The following is a 21043-nucleotide window of genomic DNA, read 5'->3' on the forward strand; positions in this document are numbered from 1 at the left end:
AACACAGCACTCTGCCAATTCCACGTTTTCTTGGAGACAGTTTTTGTTTACCCAGATGCTACCCGTGCATTAAAACGACACTAAACACTGAAGCTGGTAGAAATGTTCCACCACACCTTCTGTACTTTATTGCGAATGCTTTCCGGAGCCTTCCTACATGTGCAGGTCTGGCTCATTTGGGAGCTGGTTTGAGCCTGCGTACAACTGGATGTATGATTAGGCCTGGCAGGTTAGTGATCTTAGCAGCAGCGGGGAGAGCTCTGAAATTTATTTTTCAAGCCCCCGACCCTGAGGATGAAAAATGCATGTCTCAAGCTTAAGCACAGGCGCAGGGGTAATCATTTATGCCACTGTCTCCAGTCTCCAGTCTTGACCTCACTGGTTGGTGTCTGACAGGTGATGCATGATGCCTCAGTCGGTCTTTCTGAATACTCTTTCCTGAAGCACCTTTTTCCAAACCACAAGGTCTCGTGCCTTCTCCTCCCCCTGCCTCCCCTTTCCGCCCTCTCCCCCCCCAGGACTCCGTCAGTCCACCCGTCTTTGATAAGCACCTGTCAGGCTCAGACCTTGACCCCGCAGTCTGCTCTCCATCTGCAGCTCCGGGTCACTTCACACCCACATGTACAGTATATATGTACATAATCTAATCAACCGACCTCTGACTTTCACAGCTTGATATGAATCAACATCTTGTTTAGTTAGCTTATGCATCATCCAATGCGTCATCTCATTGCAATTTAAAGCAATGATGAGGTGCAGAGTTCATAAACCAATACAAATTTAGATGAAAATGGAAGTATCAACATTTAGTTAAACTTTGCACTAGCTGCACTGAAAAACTAACATTTTAGGTGGAATTTGCAGAGAACATGAATTGTAAGGACTATTGCAGAGCTGCAAAGCTATTTCCTAGAAAGGCTATGTTTTATTTGCCACATAAACATGTAAGCACACAGTATAATACAGATATAAAACTGGAGAGCAAACGTTTTGCTGTAAAGAAAGCTCTAATTGAGAATCTATAGACCCTGGTGCACAAAATGCAATTATAATCATGTGATGAAATGTTATTATTCCACCTTGCGCTGGTGGAAAGTAAAAATGTACCTTTGATACACAGATCATTAAATATTATATCTAGATAAATATTGACTTACGTAAATTGAAAACCTGCAGATGTAACGTTTTTCAACCAGGTAAAATGTATGCAAAGTAAATATTGCATACATACAGCCTTCTGCTCATTGAAGTCTTGGTTTAAACTGAAAATCTGGAGAAGCTTAGGACAGAAAAGAGCACTGCAGGTGGACAGAATGCTGTGTCAGATTTCGAAGCTTGTGCCAACAGCCATAACACCCCTCTCTCTCTCTCTCTCTCTCTCTCTCTCTCTCTCTCTCTACTTCGTGACTGTTCTCGCTCATACAACCTACAGAATACACTGCCTTTGATTACCCCCGAGGCTCTGCATTAACCTCCTTAGCCTCCTGACTCTCCACTGACTAACAAAGTGCAAGACGTTGAAACCAGGGTGAGGCCAAAACGGAGCTGACATTTTGAACTTTGACCTGAACTACTAACAAGGAGCATGACCAAAAGCTATTTTAGTGCAAATCCAAATGGATACATGCCTCCGAACATATCCAAACTATCTAAATACCTCCAATATTTTATAGAAATTGAGAAACACATGTATCAAGTTACTGAACTCATCTCATAGTAACGGTAGTAACACATATTCTTGAAGTTTGCACTGCGTAACTTTCCAGGAGGAGGATGTATCACATATTAAACCTACTGTAAAACCAAATAAGTAGGGTCTTCTCTAACCTGATAATCTGCTGCATCTGTAGTCTGTCTGGATCAGAAGCAGAGAAGGTTTCCAGCCTGGTGCCGGCAGGGACTCCTTCCTCAAAGCGGATGTGTTTGGGGTTCGTTGGGAAGTACGGGGGTTCATTTACATCCTGGACTGAGATGGTGACCCCGGCTGTGGACTGGAGAGACGACTGGATCCCACTGGCCAAGTGTGCCTGGTTGGACACGACCACGGTCAACATGAAGGCTCGGTTCATCTCAAAGTCCACTGGCTGTAAGAGGGAAAGAAGAGAGCGTCTGTGAGAGTATTGCAATGAATTGAATTAATTGAATTGTCAGCTCACAGTCAGGCTTTGGGTAAATAGCCTGTGGAGTTTTTAAATGATGTGCCCATTTAGACCAGTACAATAGAAATGACAAGCATATTTAAAAATGTGTTAATTCAATTTTAAAGCAGAGTCACATTTCATATACCGGTACGCTAGAAAAAATTGTTCATAGAGCACATTTTATACATCTATGCAACACAATGTGCTTTAAAAAAGGTAAATATAGCATTAAAAAACAAACAAAAAACATGTAACCTCTCTGGTGGAGGTTCAGTCACCTGCTTGTCTCTATGGACAGGTAATCGCTGTAGGTTCCACAGTATGGCATTAAACTGTGCAATCACCATGGAGACAAGCAGGTGGTGCCACCGGACCATGTTACAGCTGAAATCTCTGGGCAGCCAACTTGTACATTCCTGTTAACCTGTTAAAGTAATATGGGCCTTAGGTGGAGAAGATTAGCACTTTGCTCTCAAAATGCCGGCCTTCTGGTGTTCCAGAGTCTCTAAAAGCACAGTAGGAGGAAGAGCGTTAAGCTACCAAGCTCCTGTGTTATGGAATCAGCGCCCTGTTCATCAAAAAGGTCGACAGAGTCTCTCATTGAAATCACTTATGGTCAGGCCAGTTAGGAACAGAAAAAAAAACTAGAGTTTACCAGCTACACTGCTCTAAGAGCAACTATGCTGGGGGAAGTATGTCAGCTTGAGCACTGACTAGTTTTCCTATCAACGATATTAACTATTTAATTTTCCTCGCCAATCTGTTCATTGCTTATTCTTTACGGTTCTTCATCTGCCTCGAAGAACTGGTTCTCCTCCTGAGTGGCTCCAGCTCCACTGTCTATCTCTTGTCGGCCTGTCCTTCTGAGGGAGTCGGATCTCTCCTTCACTGTGGAACTCCTCCAGGTTTATACCTTTTCCCAAAGAGGTTTGGTAGTTTTGTCCTTGCCGAGAAGGAGGGTTTAAGGACAGGGCATGCTGGGACATTGTCCCTATGAACATAGTTAAATCTGTTCTCACTGTTGCCCTTCAAGGCAACCGCTGTTGTAATTTTTGGCGGTACAAAAATAAATGGAAATGTATCCTTTTTTCATTTATTTACCATAAGCCTTTTCATAAAAAATATGGTCAGTTGGAGAACACTCAAATTGTAGAAAGTCCATCCCTGTATCAATTATTCAACATAGCTAAAAAGAACATTCACAACCATGAAAATAAATACCATATTAACAGTACATTCTTGTCTGATCTCAGAAGCCAAGTAAGACGCGTCTTGATTAGCCACAATGGGACGTTATCGCTCTGATACAAAGGCCAGTTTTGAGCCCTTAGGCAAGTCACTTCACCCACATGTCCAGAATGAATGAGAGGTGGTTAGAGGGGCTGATTGGCAACCTTGCTTCAGACAGTTTGTCCCAGGGCATTTGTGACTACAGTACTAATATATCATCACGAGAGTGGAGTGAATGAATAATGCAATGTAAAGTGTCATGAAAGGCGCTATACAATGCTATAATGATATATTAATACAATAAAATGTGAATTTGAATGTTGTCATGCCAACAGAAACCTAGCCTTTTACATCGTCAAGCACAAGTACAATGAGAACAATGTCTTCTTCTAACCCGCTGTGTATTCTGGATGGGATTGCGGACTGATCCTAAACTACAGTGACAGTTTTGTGCTCCTGTAATGAAGGCTACACAATGACAAACAACAACAAGCTTGAAAATAAATGATACTTTAGCCACCGCTGCCACAAATAAACCGTCTCTTGCGAACCCACAGGCACGTTATGGCTTTTGACAAGGAGGTAATCACATTTAGAATATCTGTATGGAGAAATATAAAAAGCTTTTTAATCAAACAGTTCGGTTGACAGGGGCAGAAGAGGGCTAACCTTGTATTTGGATGGGATTTTTGTGAAGGTAAATGTGCTTGCAAGGATCTGTATAGGTGTGACCCCGCGGTGCACCGGGATCCGATTAGCAGGCTTGCCACGCTCAAGGCTCTTTGATCTGCTGCCAGTGGTATTCCCAGCCCACACAGGGCCGGAGAATCGCTGTAGGCTAACCAAAACATGAATACATACTATGCGGACGGGCCCTCAGGGAAACAAACCGGGCAAAGGGTCATTATCACGTGAAGTCATTTTGGAGATATTGCAGCATCTGATCTCCTTTTATACCATTTGTGTGGTGAACTAAAGAGGCAAATTTGAGGTCTTTATTATGGATGGATAAGTCAAAGATTTTATTTAAGCAAAGTAAAAAAAATGTAAGTCAGTATATAGTAGCTGGTAAATTAATTCCACTGTTAAGGTAAAGTTAATGTAAAACAACTATAGGTGGGACAAGACACAATTTCGAGGAGACAAGAAGCGAGATTTCAATAGATTTGGATTTATAATAAATACATTCAGTTCATTCAGTTCCAGTTCATTTCGGCTTCACCGTTTTTGATTGATTGTATTTAATATTTTTCAGCACTGCTTTTTGTAAGTATGGTTTCCTGAACAGTGCTAAACCTTTTTTGTCCAATCCAAATGCAAGCACATTTTTTATGTCCTCATGTTAGCACCATTTTGTGGCAATTTTGTCTTGAAAGCTCTTATCTTGTCCCATCCCTAATAACACCTTATTTTGTCTGCCTTTACATTCATTCAATTAGATAAAGAAAATCGTTTAAAAAAGCACCTTCAGGTATTAGCAAACCATTTAAATTGCATACAAAACTAAAAATACAACCTACACCCATACACCTATGTGAAATCTAAAATTAACAAAGGTTCTGAACAAAATAAACAAACATAACAGTATAGTGTATACGTAGTAGTATACAATTAGTCAATTTACATTTATATTACTCATTATTGCTTTGATTTTACCTACTTTATTGTTTTAGGACTGGAAGATCGAATTGAGCACTTTTTTAAAATGGTTGAATGTCTGTGCAGCACTTTGGAAGCAGTTTGGTTTCTAAAATGTGCTAAATAAATAAAATTATGGATTGTTATGTTTAATATTGGATTAAAATGATTGAATGTCACTTCACCCTCTTTTGCTCCTGCCTATCATAAGCCTACATTTACTCCTCCTAATCACTGCTTGTTTGTTTTCCGACTTAACACTTCACTGGATCGCAAATCAGCCGCTCCCCTGAGAGCTCTGTAAGTGTGCGACACGTTCCGGTTCAGACCTCTGCTCTTGTTTATTGAGGAGCGTGGCGGTCCCTAGTGGCTGAACGCTGCATCCTTCTGTATCTATCTACTCTGACACCCACATCAAACAAGCAGATAGCACATCCTTACAGCGTTCTAGCTCCTCTCCATCACATCGCGCTCTAACTCTAACACACTGTTGACCATTCCAGCTCCGGTTCCCAGGGGGCTCCCACGCGCCCGCTGTTTCCTCTGTGAGACAGTCTATTTGCCTTTGACCCGCGGGGTGTGTTGTGTCTCTTATTTTATGATTCCGTGATAACCTCCCCATGGGTTTCCCTCTATATGTGGTGGGCTTATGGCAAACTGGCTGCCTGCAGAATTTTACATCTGGGAGAGAGCGGGGAGGAATGGATTATAAAATGCAGTCATCTAGAGATAATGAAGAGAAGCAAAATGCCGATGCTTATTGCTCAGGGTGCTGAGGGAATTAAAGGAACAGGATGTTATTGCAAGTTTTGAAACATTATTGTGGGATATGAGATGTGAGAAGGCCTCCGGGAATCCACAGGGTCACACAAACAAGCAAGCTGTTCTGTTCACATATGAACAAAGACAAATACTCCAGAAGCTCACTTGTGCAAATACTGATCCAGTTAGAGTTGTACCCAAATATTCTGATATTGATCAGACACACATTTTCATCTTTAGCTGCAAATATCTTTGTCTGAAAGAAAAAAAACATGCAGCATAGGCTAATCTTCATCCTCCATAACAGGCCAAAAGCATGTGTAGCTGTTGTGCCAGTACCAAGCCCTAATAAAAGACATATATGCTAGATAATTAAGCTAAAACGTGACTTTAAGTGTATTAGTTGAGGTTTACGTATCCAACAAATGTGAGCGCACTGTAAAATTACCAATACATGTGCAGAAATATACCAAACCACAAGAAAGTAATTTTCAATCAATCCATCAGATTAAAAATTATCGAGGTCTTGATTTCTTAAAACAGTGTCCAGATGACTACTTTGTCGACCATGGACCAGTTGTGAACAAATAAGGCATTACATCAACTATATACTCTTGTCTGAATGATTAGCTCCATTTAATTTTAATTAGCTCTTTTTGCAGCATTTTGAGAATGTGTAAATAATGTACGTTTATGTATTCACAATGGAATCCTTATAAAACATATTGCCTCAATCTGTAGCTGCTCTTTGCTGGGGCAATTCCAAATGGTAAAGACAGCAGACTAAATGCATTGAAATTAACATTTAAAAAATGTAAATAATCAATCTCCATCCATGTTTCTTGTCATGTTTACCAATGCATTAAGCCTTGATTGGAGTGGTTGAACACTGACATAACAGGCTGTTACAAGACAATCCCCTGTTGTTTCTGTCATTCAATGCATTGGCTTGAACATTAGTGTGTATAAATCCTGTTGCCTTTGTAATTGGGAAATCAATAGCTCATTTCCTACAATGGTCTGGGTCGGTATTGTGTTTAAGTCTGCGTGGGAGTGGATGAGGTGTTCTGAAGGACACAACACTTTCCAATCTCTCATCACGACAACAAGGGGCACCTGAAAGGCAAACAACCTGCCCCTTTTCATTTTCTATCTATTGTTGCCGGCCAAACTTTAAATCAAGAGAGATTGCAACAGGACAATGAAAGAAAGAACATTTGAGTATTGCAAACAAACTAAAATGTGTGGTTGATGTGAGTAATTTTGACACCACTTTTCCAGGCGTGATTCATGGAGCTTTGGATCATTACTCTTTTGTCAAATGTCCTGGTCGAAATATCTCTTTGATCATTGATTGACAAAGATAAAGTGTATCGTCCGCTGTATTCATGAATTTTCAACATTTTGAGGATATTTGACCATTCAAAAGAAGATCATTCTCAAACACATGTACATATATTTATCAAATGTAAAAAAAAAGAAAGGTGATGACAAGCAAGTGATACAAAAATACAATAAGAAAACCTAAAATTCTTATTTTATTTATGTATTAAAGGACAAATATTATGCATTATTTGTATTTGTATTTGGAAAAACTGCAGAGAATTTTTAGACAACACGAAGTCCCTGTTTATTTTAAACCAGGCAACACTTTAAGACAAAAACTGGTTCACCCTAAGGACAAGTTGCCGACTCAAAAACAGAGCAATGTAGTTTATTCGATCCAATGCAGTGAAGAAAGCTGTAAAGAACGGTACATAGGTGAGACGAAACAGCCTCTACACAAGAGGCTCTATCAGCACAGAAGAAATACAAGTTCAGGACCTCAGAGTGCCGTGCATCTCCATCTTGAAGCCTCTAATCACTCGTTTGAAGACGGTGAGGTGAAGGTTTTAAGCAGGGAGAAAAGATGGTTTGAAAGAGGAGTCAAGGAAGCTATTTTTGTTAAAAAAGAAAGACCTTCTTTAAACAGAAATGGAGGGCTTAGGTTTAATCTTCCTGTTATCTATAATGGGTTACTGAACCCCTGGAAAGGTAAAGGACCAGGGAATTCAAATGCTAATCAGGTACTCAGGGTGGTTGAGCCAGGGTCTCACTAAGACAAAGAGGTTTTAACAGCCCATTAAGATTCTGAATAGGCTAGCTCGGTAGATACAAGGGGGGAGTTTCTGTTGAAACCAACAACTCTTTCTACTTCAGGAAGGCGCCTCCCAATGGGCGGGTCTTACCACAGAACAGTATTAATATCGGAGTTCTCGATCTAAATTCTGTTATTGACAATGACTCTTGGATGAGAGTCGAAACGTCTACTTTTTCAAACTGAGTCCAGATGACTACAACTGAAACTTTTTCTACCATTATTTGTATTGTTATTGCCCTTTAAACATGGTATTGAGTAGCTCTGCTTTGGCATCTCCTGTTTTAGAACTAAATAATAGATAGAGGAGGTAAACAAACACAGGAACGTTGTTATAGGGGAACGAGTCTGGCAATTATTTACAGACTAAAAACCCAAAAGTGTATTTTTTTTGAGGCTCAGAGAGGAAAGGACTCACTAAACATTATAATCAAACACATGTAAGCTAAATACAACTTCAGGTATGTTTTTGATGAGTACATTTTCCATATCTACAATTAAAGTCCTTTCTGAGTCGTTACCTTGACCACAGTAACCATGCCGTCGTTGGACACTGGATCTGTGCGTATGGTGAAGTGTCCGGTGGGGTCTCCGCTGATGATCCGGTAGATGGCGTTCCAGTTGGGGGAGTGCGGCTGGTCTGCGTCAATCACAGTCAGGTTTGCCACCACCACATCGACCCTGTTCTCCGGTACCTCCCCTGAAAACTGCAAAAAAAAAAAAAAAAAGATTTAGCCTGTAAGACATGTCATTTTGAAATTGAAACATTCTGAGTGTCGCTTTTATGGCCCGTTAAGTGTGGCAATTTGAACAAAAAGCCATTGAGTGCCTTGGTTTTGATTCTTTCACTCCTCTCCATTGAGCACACAAACCCTTTTAGGTTCTCAGGAGTTTAATGATGTGCCTTTTACTGGCCCTGAACAATAAATGAACAGTAGTGGCACAAACAGCAAGCAACAAGGAAGTAGTAGAGTTGCGAACATTTTTCGCCCAATGTTCATCATAGTGAAAGAGGACAGAATAAATGGGGTGAAAGGGGTGTTGACGAGTGCTAAAACAGCTAAGAGGCTGTATATAATGGCTTTTAGTTGTCCAAACACATGCTTTGTCCGGATAAGCCACAGGAGGGGCGAGCAATGCCTGTCATGTGTCTCTCACCATGGGGATTCACTAAAGCCACGGACGTTTAGGGGATCAACTACACAAAGAATAACGTGTACTGCATGTAATACCTCGGCAGATTATAATGTGCTTTGTACCCACCAGAAGCTTTTGAGAGCCACCACGGAATATTCATTCTTTTAGAAGAGTCAAGAAATATGGGGAGTATTAAAAAAATCTTTACAAAACTGGCACCACAGCTTAGGTCTAAAGTAGCTCTAAACGATAAACAAAGCATTGTTCTTTTGGAGAGGAATTGCTGCGGACGGATGTTTCCCAAGCAAGCGGCTCATTGTAGCTTCATGCGAGAAGATTAGTAAACTACACCAACATGCAAAACTAAAGCTTGTCAGTTTTTTGGTGTCTAAACCTGGGACTATGACAACTGGAGCACCAATTGACTTGGGGAACAAGTTGGGAAAAACATGCTTAGCCACAAATAAATGTTGTTTTGCATTAATTCCTTCGTCAGCAGTGTTAGATTGTCACTCTGAAACCCATGGATAACCAAGGACTGAACAACATTTCTCTTGAAGGACATTTTATATACGCAGTGAACCCATTTTCAGAGTCAGAATCAATATCAGAAAAGGTTTATTGCCTTTGTCAGTGATCAATTTGGATCACTGACAATGCTAGGAACTTGCTTTGGTGGTTCGGTGCAACATACAACAATGCTCTCAAATGTCTTCTTCCTAACTATTGAAATTCAAATTGCGAATTGAGCCTTTTCCTTGCAAGATTTAAAAAGTTAATATCGTGAAAACACATTTTGACTCTGGCCCTCGTCTCAAGTCATGGGCATGTTCTGTTCGGTGGCAACTGCATCCAACAGGCGTGAAGCAGCCTCTGAGCCGCTTATGCACAAGTATAGCATCTCAAAGAGCAAACACTCCTAAAGATCATAAAGCCTTTTCCTGGCACTTCTTCACCCTTGGCATCACACTCCATACAGCAGACAGCAGAGGGGCAGATTAGTCAGAGCTGTTGTGAGACTCGCTGACATTCTGAAGACAACACACGAGTAACAGACGAGTAGCGGGTGGTCCTGCCGCTCTTCCCAGTGGTGGATGAGCGTGCCGGCTGGTTTGTGTTTGCGACGGGGCTTGGGTTCCCGGACTGCTTTCACCGAGACGCAGATTCAATGACATCCAATTTCAAAGATGGTGCTTGAACTCAGGAGGACCCTCGAGCCTCCTCTCACGCGGCGGTGAAGAGAGCCAACGCGATCAGCTAAAGTCAACACTTCTACCTGTTCTCCAACCCTTTAAATAACTGTATACTTTTTATTCAAGGGGATTTAAGTGTCCACAGTGATTAGAGATGCACAGGTTATCAATTTACCATTAGCAATTATAGCAATTGCCGTTGGTGGCATCAGGGAAAAGAATACAAGTTTACTTAAGTTGTTTTGCCAGTTAGCTTTTATTGGACGGGACAACAAGACGGATAAAGTTAGGATAAAGAACAGGACCTATACGATTTGAAAGTGTGTATTACAGTTTCTCAAATGAAAGGGGAGATTTGTAAATCAAAAACAGTAGAAGATTTTGATAAAAAGAAACAAACTTCTGCATTACCATAGAGTCAAGATGAGAACTGTTTTTTTTTGTGTGTGTTGGAAATGTGAAGCGGTGGTGTAAAATATCACTTGTTTGTTTACTTGCGGACGTAAAGCTATAATTTGCATCTTGTTGGATAGTACACTTGTTTGTGTCATGGCTCGTCCTCAGCTGTTGCATTCAAAGTCAGGAGTGGTCCAGCCCCTGATTGTGATTGGCACAGACCAGAGTTGGCGTTCTCGCAGCTCTTGACAAAACGCTTACGTGCCAACAGCCTCACCCTTCTGTCACAATTTTGGCGTCAGGGAAAAAGAAGAGTAGGGAAGAGAGAGAGAGAGGAAGGGAGGAAGAGAGAGGAGAGCAAGTGACAGGGTACTTCATCAATGCAACTTTCTGAAGAAGCAACAAAGGTAGAGGAGGTCACAGTAAATACAACGCAACTCAATTTCTGATTGCTTAATTTGCGAGCTGTCGACCCAAAAGTCAACATTATGTTTTAAAAGTCCTGATCTTGTCTGAGAAAGGGACACAGTATTTTTCTGCAGCAAACAGAGAGAACTCCACTATATGACATACGGCATTGGAGGATGTATTGCTGACCTTAAGGTTGTCCCAAATATAGGTTACATTTAGTAGTTAAGAGGAGGTACTTTCAAAAAATAGTTGAAGTGAGTTATTTTCTATCGCTGCCAAAATGTGTTTCTAATTAGAAAAGTATAATTCTTGAATAAACTGATGATAACATTGGGGGCAAAGTGACAAAACCTGGTTCAATTTAGTTTTTGTGTGTACTAGATATGGGCTAAACCCTGACCAGAAGAGTATTAGTTCTATAACTCCAGCACTACTTCTGAGCAAAAGTTAAAAGTGCATTCTATAAACATCATTCATAAAACAAACAAAAAAGACAACAGAATGAAGCATGAATCCCACTCTGAATAAGCATTCCTTGCATGCCCCTTGCTTCCATGAAAAATAGGCCAGCGTGTGATAGATCTGATGAAAAATTAATTGTCGGCATTAAAGACAAACCCCACAAACTTTATATTTCTGGGACACATGGGAAGATCTATTGGGTTTACTGCAAACACTAAATATTTGCATAATGGCCCAGCACGTTCAACGAATAGCTTTTTACGTTAACGTGCCATTAGAAGAGGTGATTTATGACAGGAATGACTTAAAAGTACGTAGCTCTCTATGCCTTCAAAACACTACACACTAAAATTAATCATTAATACATGACAGCATTAACTTCTCAGTGTGGAGATGATGGAGGGGCACTTAAACACAGAGGAATACAGTTAAGGAATATTAATCGATTACCGGACACTGGCATCAATATAGTGTCATCAGCAGGACAGCCTAATGCACGAGGCTCAGGCTGGTGATTTACAGTGGGGCACGTCTCTGCTTTATCACTGTAGACAGGAACTTCTAAAACTGTACTATCCGTTATGCTTTACCACCTCTCATCAATCACACAGAACTTTTTTGTCCTCAATTTGAATGTCTTTGAGCCCAAATTGTGGTTCACTCAATTATTCTCTAGTCTTCTGCCAATACCCAATGTAGGAATGTGGGAAATCAAAGCTGAATCATAAATTAAACCCAAAAGACATGACTTCCTACCCTTTTCCCACCTACAATTTCCCAATCTCTCGTTCACAGTGATTGATAAATGGTCTCCCTCTCGGGCTGTGCATTATCAAATTTAAAGTCATGATTTGAATTATTACTCTATTCAATGACAGAGGTTGTAAATCTAAAATACAATAAATTCACTTCTGATCAGAATTATGTGTGTGCACGTTCTGCCCCTCAAAACCTGGAGCAAAACCACTTTTTAGAATGCTTTTTATAACAAAAGTGTCCCGGAACTAATACTAATAAATCAGTTATAAGGTTGTAGAAAAAAGCTTCAGTTATATTCATCCAGACACTGTTTTTGAAAAACAAGACTCTCATCCAAAAGTAATTCTCAATCTGCTGATCTTTTGTGTCCGACTATGCTCTGAGTAAGCCCTGCCCACCGGGCGGAACCCCCTAATAATACCCTGTCCTGTTTATCTATTTGTTTGCACTCTTTTAAAGTTCACCTGAAAGTAATCTTCTTCAGCCCTGTAATGGGCCATAGCCTTCCTATTGTTAGCTGGCTGCAGTTTCCTCATCACTGATTAGTACCTGACTAGCATCTGAACGAGTTGATCCTGCTCCATGGTTTAGAAATGCTGTTGTATATTACTGGTAAACTGAACTTCCATTTCTTTTTTTTACTCTCTTTTAAACAAAAATGGCCTCCTGAACTCCTTTTTCAAACCATCTCTTCTCCCTGCATATCACCTTCACTGCCTTCAAAAGAGTGGTTTGTGGCTTCCAGATGAAAATGATACCGCCTCCATTTACAAGTATCAAAAACGGAGTCCAGATGAGAACAACTGAGTATTTTTCTACAATGGACGAATGAGGGATTAATTATGTAATTCTGCACGTCAATTTAGACAGTAATCAAAATAATTGTTATCTAAATTATGAGCAGAATAATTGTGATTAAAAGCCCTGCCATAACAACATGGTATGTGCATCAAACCCTCTCAGCAGAAGCTTTGGCCTTCTCAACTTTTCAGATTTTTTCCCTCGACAAACCCATAATAATTATAGTTTCGATTCCGTCAGTGCCTCACATACCAACAAACAATATTAGAGTTTAAAGTTTAAAGCACCAAGGTTTCGGGTCAACAAAAAAATATGACTAATTAATTGTGATTAATGTATCATATATGTATAATTTTAAAGATATCTGTATGAGTTTGTCAAAACTTATAAGTAAGTGAATAATTATCGAAATGTACAGCACATATCTTGTGGATACTCCTTGGTGTATTTTCTACTCTTTATGATATAGCTTGTCTGATATGAGCCAAACACACATGGCCAATACCAACTAGACAACATAAGGGGCTTCAAACCCTCAGGGCTAATGCTAACTGCGCTGCTAAAACCTTAAGGTGCAGAGCCTTTCATATCTCAGCGGCTATGGCTTGGTAAAGCACGTTATGGGCCAACACTCGCTCATCGACTGATGGAAAAGCAATCTGAATAATTCTAGTGATGCCTCGAGCCACCTCAGCACCTCAAAGGATTTTCCAGTGTAGCATCCAAGGCAGTAAATAAGAAACAAGAATGTTTTGATATTTCAACTTCTAATAATGATAAATTAAAGTGATTCATACTGGTTGTTTGAAGTGATATTAAAGATGATGTTCAATTTAGAAGATTATGTCAACTGCCTGTATTTTGCATGGACTATAAATTACATTTTGAACAGAAAATTAATATGATGCTACCAAAAGTCTAACATATGAGCAGGGCACCACGGCACAAGCAATATTTGGAAGACAAATCTATTCATCCATTACTTTTTGTTTTGTATTAAATAAAGTTAACTTAACTTACCAAGATGAGTTTCTTGTCTGATTAGTTTAGTAATCAGGCTGATACAGCAGGAGCTCGAGCCCATGTGCTAACCTGGGCACTTCATTTCTACCTTGTCCCTGGTAATGACCTCCTTTAATGCAATCATCATTCTAAATATCCCCATCATGACAACAATAATCAACGGTGTGCTGGTGCTAGGGTTTTTCTGCTGATAAAAGCCACGGTTATGGATATGTTTTCCTCCTCTGTCCCTGCAAATGGCATGGTCTTACTTACAGCAATTAACCAACAAATGATGATCACTGATAAATAATGATGCATATTTTAGATAGAACATTCATGTTTTGCTCTTAAATGTGTTCAGCATTGCATCATGTTGAGTCATTGGGCAGGAACCTTCACCCAGCACGGCAATAGTGTGATTGTTGGTGGTTAAAGGCAGTGAATGGACAACTGCATTTAACATCCATTGGGTACATAATGTATCCAACAAAAATAATAATTAGATAACGTAATTATTATATTTTTTGTGTGTATACATGAAAAAGAGAAATCTGATCATCTAAAACACCCTGCGACACAAGTCAATTTATTAGTGGATTTAAGATAAGATAAGATAAGATATTCCTTTATTTTTGTAGTAACTCTTGTATTTAGACAAACTACAATCAATGTTAAAATAAGACTTTTAGGATTTTATATTTTCTCTTTCCCTCCCATTAGTTTTCCCATTAAAAAAAAAAAAATCCCTGTAAATTCCTGCGCAGTGTGAACAATTACAAAGAAATCAGATTATGCATAAAAATAACCTGCTAACTCCAAAATTATATAATTATCACATGGTGAGCATTTAAATATACCCCTTTTAGAAAAGTTCTGTTAAAGACTGTATATTACTTACTACAGCAACAGCAATAACTACAACTACTGCTGCTGTTGCTACTACTGCTACTGCTGAATACAAATTTCAACTAAACTAACTACTAATTGCAACAGAACGTGCACGCTTACTACCTTGGTGTCATTCAGAGGCCTGTATCATAACGAGACCATAGCACAAAACATTAATAGCTCTGAGGCTGTTCCTGATCTTGGTTTTCACCCCCTTACTCTCCCATAATCATTAAATACCCCAATGGCATATTAGCAGGTACTTACCGTTCTGGAGGTTAGCATAGGAGGGTTGTCGTTGATGTCTGTTACAGTGATGATGGCCGTGGCCGTGTTGGAGAGGCCAAAGTTCAGGTTACCCTCCATATCTGTCGCCTGGACGATTATGGTGTACTGAGAGACTTTCTGTAATGACACAAACAGGAAAAAATGAAGGACTTCACTGTATAGCGATTGAAAAGAAAACTATTTCTTCTACAGGAGCTGTCCATGGTTGTGGTTTGAAAAGCTGAGAGCTCAAAGGTGAAATCGTTCAAGCAGACTTCATCATATCTCAAGGCTGCGCTGAAGCCTCCCCTCGGCAACGCAGTCAAAGACACTTGTTACTTAGTGCGGCTGACGGACAGATGTGAAGACAATGATCCCTCTGACAGAGATTAATGTACTATCTATGGAGCAATCACATCAAAGAGAGATGAATGCAATTTCAGCTTTTCAATTGACAAGAGTGCCAGGCTGAAATATGGCTGTTTTAAGTGTACGTGTTGCGCGTCAGTGGGAATAAAAAGGCAGCAGGATATTTAGACGCTAGTGACGTTTGTATACAGGATTATGACTCGACTTCTACTACTACGACTACTGCTGCTTCAAAAAAAACTATGAATATGACAACTACCATGACAACTATCTACTTCAGCTCTTCTATAACTTGTACCATGAATATAACATAGCTTTTTCCAGTTTACCATAGAATGAAGCTTAGTCTTCTAAATATAGAAGACATGGGAAAACATCACACTGACTGTAGCAGAAAGTAGATCAACTTATATCAGGAAATACACAATGAAATCAAACAAAGATCATGTACTACAACTATACTACTAACTACTACTAACAACTTACTACTACTGCTACTGCTACTTCTACCATGACTATTACAACTAGTACTATGACTACAATACTTTTACTACCACAAGTTTTACTACTACAAGTTTTGACAACTTATGTTTTCTCCACTTTTTGAATCAATAAATCTTGCTACAAGCAGAACGGCAACCTCAAAAATGTCTTTGTCAATAAGTAATACTGACTTGGCAAAAGAATTCATCAACACCTACAAAATGTAAAATGGTTTTGCACCGCCCTTGATTACAACACTCTATACTTCAACCTACTGCCAGGATGAAATATAGTTTACCGTATTTTCGCACCGGAGTATAAGTCGCACCGGAGTATAAGTCGCACTGGAGTATGAAATGCGGTTGCAATTGTGAAAATAACAAATAATATCACATATAAGTCGCTCCAGAGTATACATATATAAGTATAAATATAAGTATAAGTTGCACCCCGGCCAAAACTATGAAAAAAGGTGCGACTTATAGTCCGTAAATTACGGTATTTGTGTTTTCTTTGCATTAAGCCTTTCGATCCTCTCCTCCCACTTTTACCCACAATCCCCCCTGTCTTTTCCCTTGCTTGGGGGCAGTTAATGGGCCTGCTGAAGGAAGGAGCTTGGGAGTCCACTGTCTGTGTAATGCATCTTGTCACTGCGATTTTCCCAATTACAACTCTAGTGTCTCCCTCACCTGCTAATTACCCAGCAAATATCCCAATTAGGACCAGACCCACATCAGGAGGACTCCACTACATCTTCTCATTGCGATTCTAGAAGTAACGTTGAACTCCAACCTCAGACACGCACCTCATTAACACCCAAGTACAGAAGCTCCCTTTTTCAATACTGTGTTTAGATGCCAGCTACACAGTCCTGTCAGGCCCGGAATATGCACAAGAGTTATTTTAATTAGACGAGGGAGTAATTATGGAAGCATCTCAACCTCTCAGCTACACAACAACACCTCAGAGTATGGTACAGGACCTCTGGAGAGTGAGAAGGGGTGAGTGAAAGTCAAGAAGCTCTTCAAAGTGTGTTGTGATGGACTTTAGAACCTCATCCAGACTTTAAAAACACTGCTTTCAATTCAGACTAAAATAGACTAGACTCTATTCTTCTCCAGAGAATAGAGGAAAAAAGATACATACGGCATATAGTTGAGGCTTACGTAAACCTAGCAATGTGGTAGAATAACAAAGGACAAATATATATATATATATATATTTTATATATATATATATTTTATATTACAGCCCCATTCCAAAATGCATTCAATTAATTATTTGTCTCAAATGTCTTCAAAAATATCCCCAAATGACAACGTGAAAGAAGGTTGATTGAATTATTTGAATGTATTGATAAAAAAATAAAAAAGCACAATATTTTGTCATGACACTCAGTATTGAGCTCGGGTATGTTTTTCCACTGATCGTCCTTGAGATGCTTTCACAACTTGACTGGAGTCTGTCTGTGATAAATTCAGTTGATTGGATCTGATTTGGAAAAGCACACACTCGTCTATAAAAGGTCCCACAGTCAACTGTGTCAAAGCACAAACCAAGCCATGAAGTCCAAGGACCTCTGAGACAGGATTGTATCAAAGCACAGCTCTGGAGTAGGTTACAGAAACATGGACGTTCCTATGAGCACAGTGGTCTCCATCATCTGTAAATGTAGAAAGTTTGGAACCAGCAAGACTCTTCCTTGAGCTGGCCCCCAGCCAAGCTGAGCCATCAGGGGAGAAGGGCCTTAGTCAGGGAGATGACCAAGAACCTGATGGTCACTCAGCTCTCCAGCGTGTCTCTCTGGTGAGAGGAGAACTTTCCAGAAGAACAACCATCTCTACAGCACTTCACCAATCAGGCCTGTGTGGTAGAGTGACCAGACGGAAGCCACGCCTCAGTAAAAGGCACATGACAGCCACATGGAGTTTGCAAAAAGGCACCTGAAGGCCTCTCAGAGCATGAAAAACTAAAAAGATCTGGTCTGATGAAACAAAGACATTCTTTGGCATCAGGTCTGGAGGAAACCAGGCACCATCACCTGGTCAGTACCATCCCTGTGGGGATGTTTTTCAGAGGCAGGAACTGGGAGACAAGTCAGGGATCAACTGAAAGATGAATGCAGCAGTTACAGAGACATCCTTGATGAAAACCTGCTCCAGACGCTCTGGACCTTAGACTGGGGCGAAGGTTCATCATCACGACAACAACCCGAAGCACACAGGAAGAAACTGCCCATACAAAACAAATACATAAACAAGATGTGCCAAGCATTATACTCGAATGTAATTAGTGCCAAAGGTGCTTCAACAAAGTACTGAGCAAATACTGAGTACATGTGCTTTTTTGTTTTTTCATTTAATACATTTGCAAATAACAACCTTCTCTGATGCTGTCCTTCACTATGGGGTATTGTTTGTAGACATTTTGAGACAAATAATGAATGTAATACATATTTGAATAACGCTGTAACATAAAAAAAAGTGGAAAATTTGAATATTGCGCAGTAAATAAACATAACAAAATTCTATATTTCCATTCTAAACTCAAAAAGCCAAAAGTATTCCTCAAAAACCAACCATTGACTATTTGAAACTTAGGATAATGATTTCAACATAAGCGTTTACAATACAATAGAAATATTGTACTGACCTTTGCTCCCCTTTTCTAGTTTAAGTTTTGAATGCAGTACTAAAGGTTTTCAATTAAAAAAATCACTTTCTTTTATGGCTTTCATAATCTAGAGTAGGCTATTTTGCTAGTCCCAAGCCTGGGTAGAGAGAGTATTATGAAAAGGCTTCTAACTTAGAAAAAAACTCTAAAACTTAGTTAACTCTATATAAGGCGTTAATAAGCACTAGCCATTTGTTGATGGCTTATATGTAATACCTTATAAATGTGACCATTAACCAAAAACAAGAATAAGTTTCTTATTATACTTTTTTTTTTTAAAGTGATAAAGGCTGGTAAAGAGCTTAAAAGTCCTAATAAACAAATAGTGCTTTTTGATGCATTATAAAAAAGTTTACTAAGAAACCTTATTTTAAAGTGTTATCTGTGAATAGAAAGTAACAGTAAAGACATGTAAACTAAAGACAAGATGTTGCTCTATTTTGAAACGGTATTGAGTAAAAATAGAAAAAGGCAAACTGTATTTCTTTATAGTAGAAATAAAAGTAGCACTGGTCCAGCAGCACCAGTGGAGACCTCACTACAGAGGCAGAGTGGGAGTTGAAAGAGGAAGAAGAATGCATTTCAAAAGTACAGAACAGAGGCGAGTGCAAGAGGAGACAGGCCGGGATGCAGTGAAGCCTCATGGGAACTGCCGGACGACCAGAAATAACTGTGCGTTCCTGCTCACACCTCCAAAGCTCTATAGCCCCAGAAGGAGAGAGAAGACACAGAAAGTTTTCAGTTTCAAAGGGCCCAAATGCTGACTAACAGTGGACCAGAAGAAGTGCACTTTGCTTTGTAGTGTGCACCTGTAAAGAACTGTACATCTGCTTTGGTTTACTTTTAATAACTGGGCTCGGACCGGCAAAGAGAAGATACGGGGCAAGTACTTTCTGGACAAAGAAGAAATATTTCTGTATTTGTTATTTTTGTTTGACTTTAAATAATCAGTGATATGTTTTTAAGTTTGTGCAGCAACTATTTTAATAGTGGAGTCAATGTTTTTTATTTTCTTTATTAGTCGGCTAGTCAAACGATTATTTACACTGTACTTGAACTTTTTGAATACATTTAAACCAGAAAAAGTCAAACTGAATGAAGACTTCTAGATAGAGACGATTAACAAATGAAGTGTATAATTGATTAAAATTACTATTTCTTTGTCAATTCTATTTCATATTGCCACTGTATCTGATCAAACATCTCTGGCATGTGTTTTAAAGTCTGTCCAGATGATGATAAATGAGTAGTTTGTAGAATATGTTATACTATTACTGATACTTCAAACATTACTACTGGTACTAGACAAAAAAAAAACATACAAAAATATACTTAAAACATTCAAACAGAAAGAATATTCAACAAAATATACGTATAATGTCACTTAAATTGACATTGGATTTGCAGCTGCCTCTATCAAGACTGATATTTGTTTTTAGATGACAATGAAAATCATCTCTACTATTCACTCATTACAAAATATAGTAAAATATTTTAAGCTTCAATATCAAATGTATGGTTAAGATCAAATCAGAGCCTCAAATAACCAATATTGGCCACCGTACAGAATAGAATACTGTGGAAACTAATAAATGCACAGGTTAAAACAACATAATAAATCCGTACTGACATTTTTCAAAACATGTAAGGCTAAAAAGTTAAGCTCATATTTGAATAAGCTGCTTTGGAGTGGGTGAAAGGTATTAGCAGGATAACACATTTTTTTCCGGACAGACCTAATCCTAGTTTTGAAGTTTTTTGTTACGGTGTCCTCCTGCTTTTGTGCCCTTGAGCCTGACACTCTGGACCTGCTGTGGGAGGCTTCAGAATAACGGTGCCAATGTCACCAGGCCAAAGCTGTGACAGAGCTGTCTCTCAGGCTCTGATAAATACAGGCCGAGCAGGTGAGGATGAGGAGTAATATCAAGTCAATGTACATGTTTGGCCATGAAAGGAATGAGAAATAGAGGTGACAGTGTGAAAGTCTATAAGTGTAGAAGAAATATGTACACAGGACAGAGGTTTAACTTGTAATATACCATATACCAAACATAGAGGTCATTTCATAGCAAATGGAAATAATCCCAAACCATTTCAAGCTTAGATAATGTGTACTATTGCAATATCAATATTTCATAATACTCAATGGAAATATTGATATTGATTATACTCTTTAATCTGGATATACACTCAGGGAAGTATTCTTAGGAGGTCAATATATATGTGTATTTACTTTCAGAAATGATTTGATTAAAAAAATGCTTTTATGTATCATAAAGTCATGCAGGGTC

General features: G+C 39.2%; 1 protein-coding gene across 1 annotated transcript in view; it reads right to left on the minus strand.

The window, feature by feature from the left end:
• The window catches only part of LOC140362778 (cadherin-4-like), a 297462-nt gene that overhangs the window by 21935 nt on the left and 254484 nt on the right, over positions 1-21043 (minus strand). The window contains exons 9-11 of the mRNA XM_072448968.1: positions 15228-15365; positions 8430-8615; positions 1828-2084 (exon numbers count right to left, since the gene is read on the minus strand). Coding sequence (XP_072305069.1) covers positions 1828-2084; positions 8430-8615; positions 15228-15365 — 581 coding nt within the window. The remainder of the gene's footprint in view (positions 1-1827; positions 2085-8429; positions 8616-15227; positions 15366-21043) is intronic.

Source organism: Eucyclogobius newberryi, unplaced genomic scaffold (assembly GCF_026437365.1).
Source record: "Eucyclogobius newberryi isolate DKJ021-1_F unplaced genomic scaffold, fEucNew1.0.hap1 SCAF_17, whole genome shotgun sequence".
Classification (NCBI taxonomy): domain Eukaryota; kingdom Metazoa; phylum Chordata; class Actinopteri; order Gobiiformes; family Gobiidae; genus Eucyclogobius; species Eucyclogobius newberryi.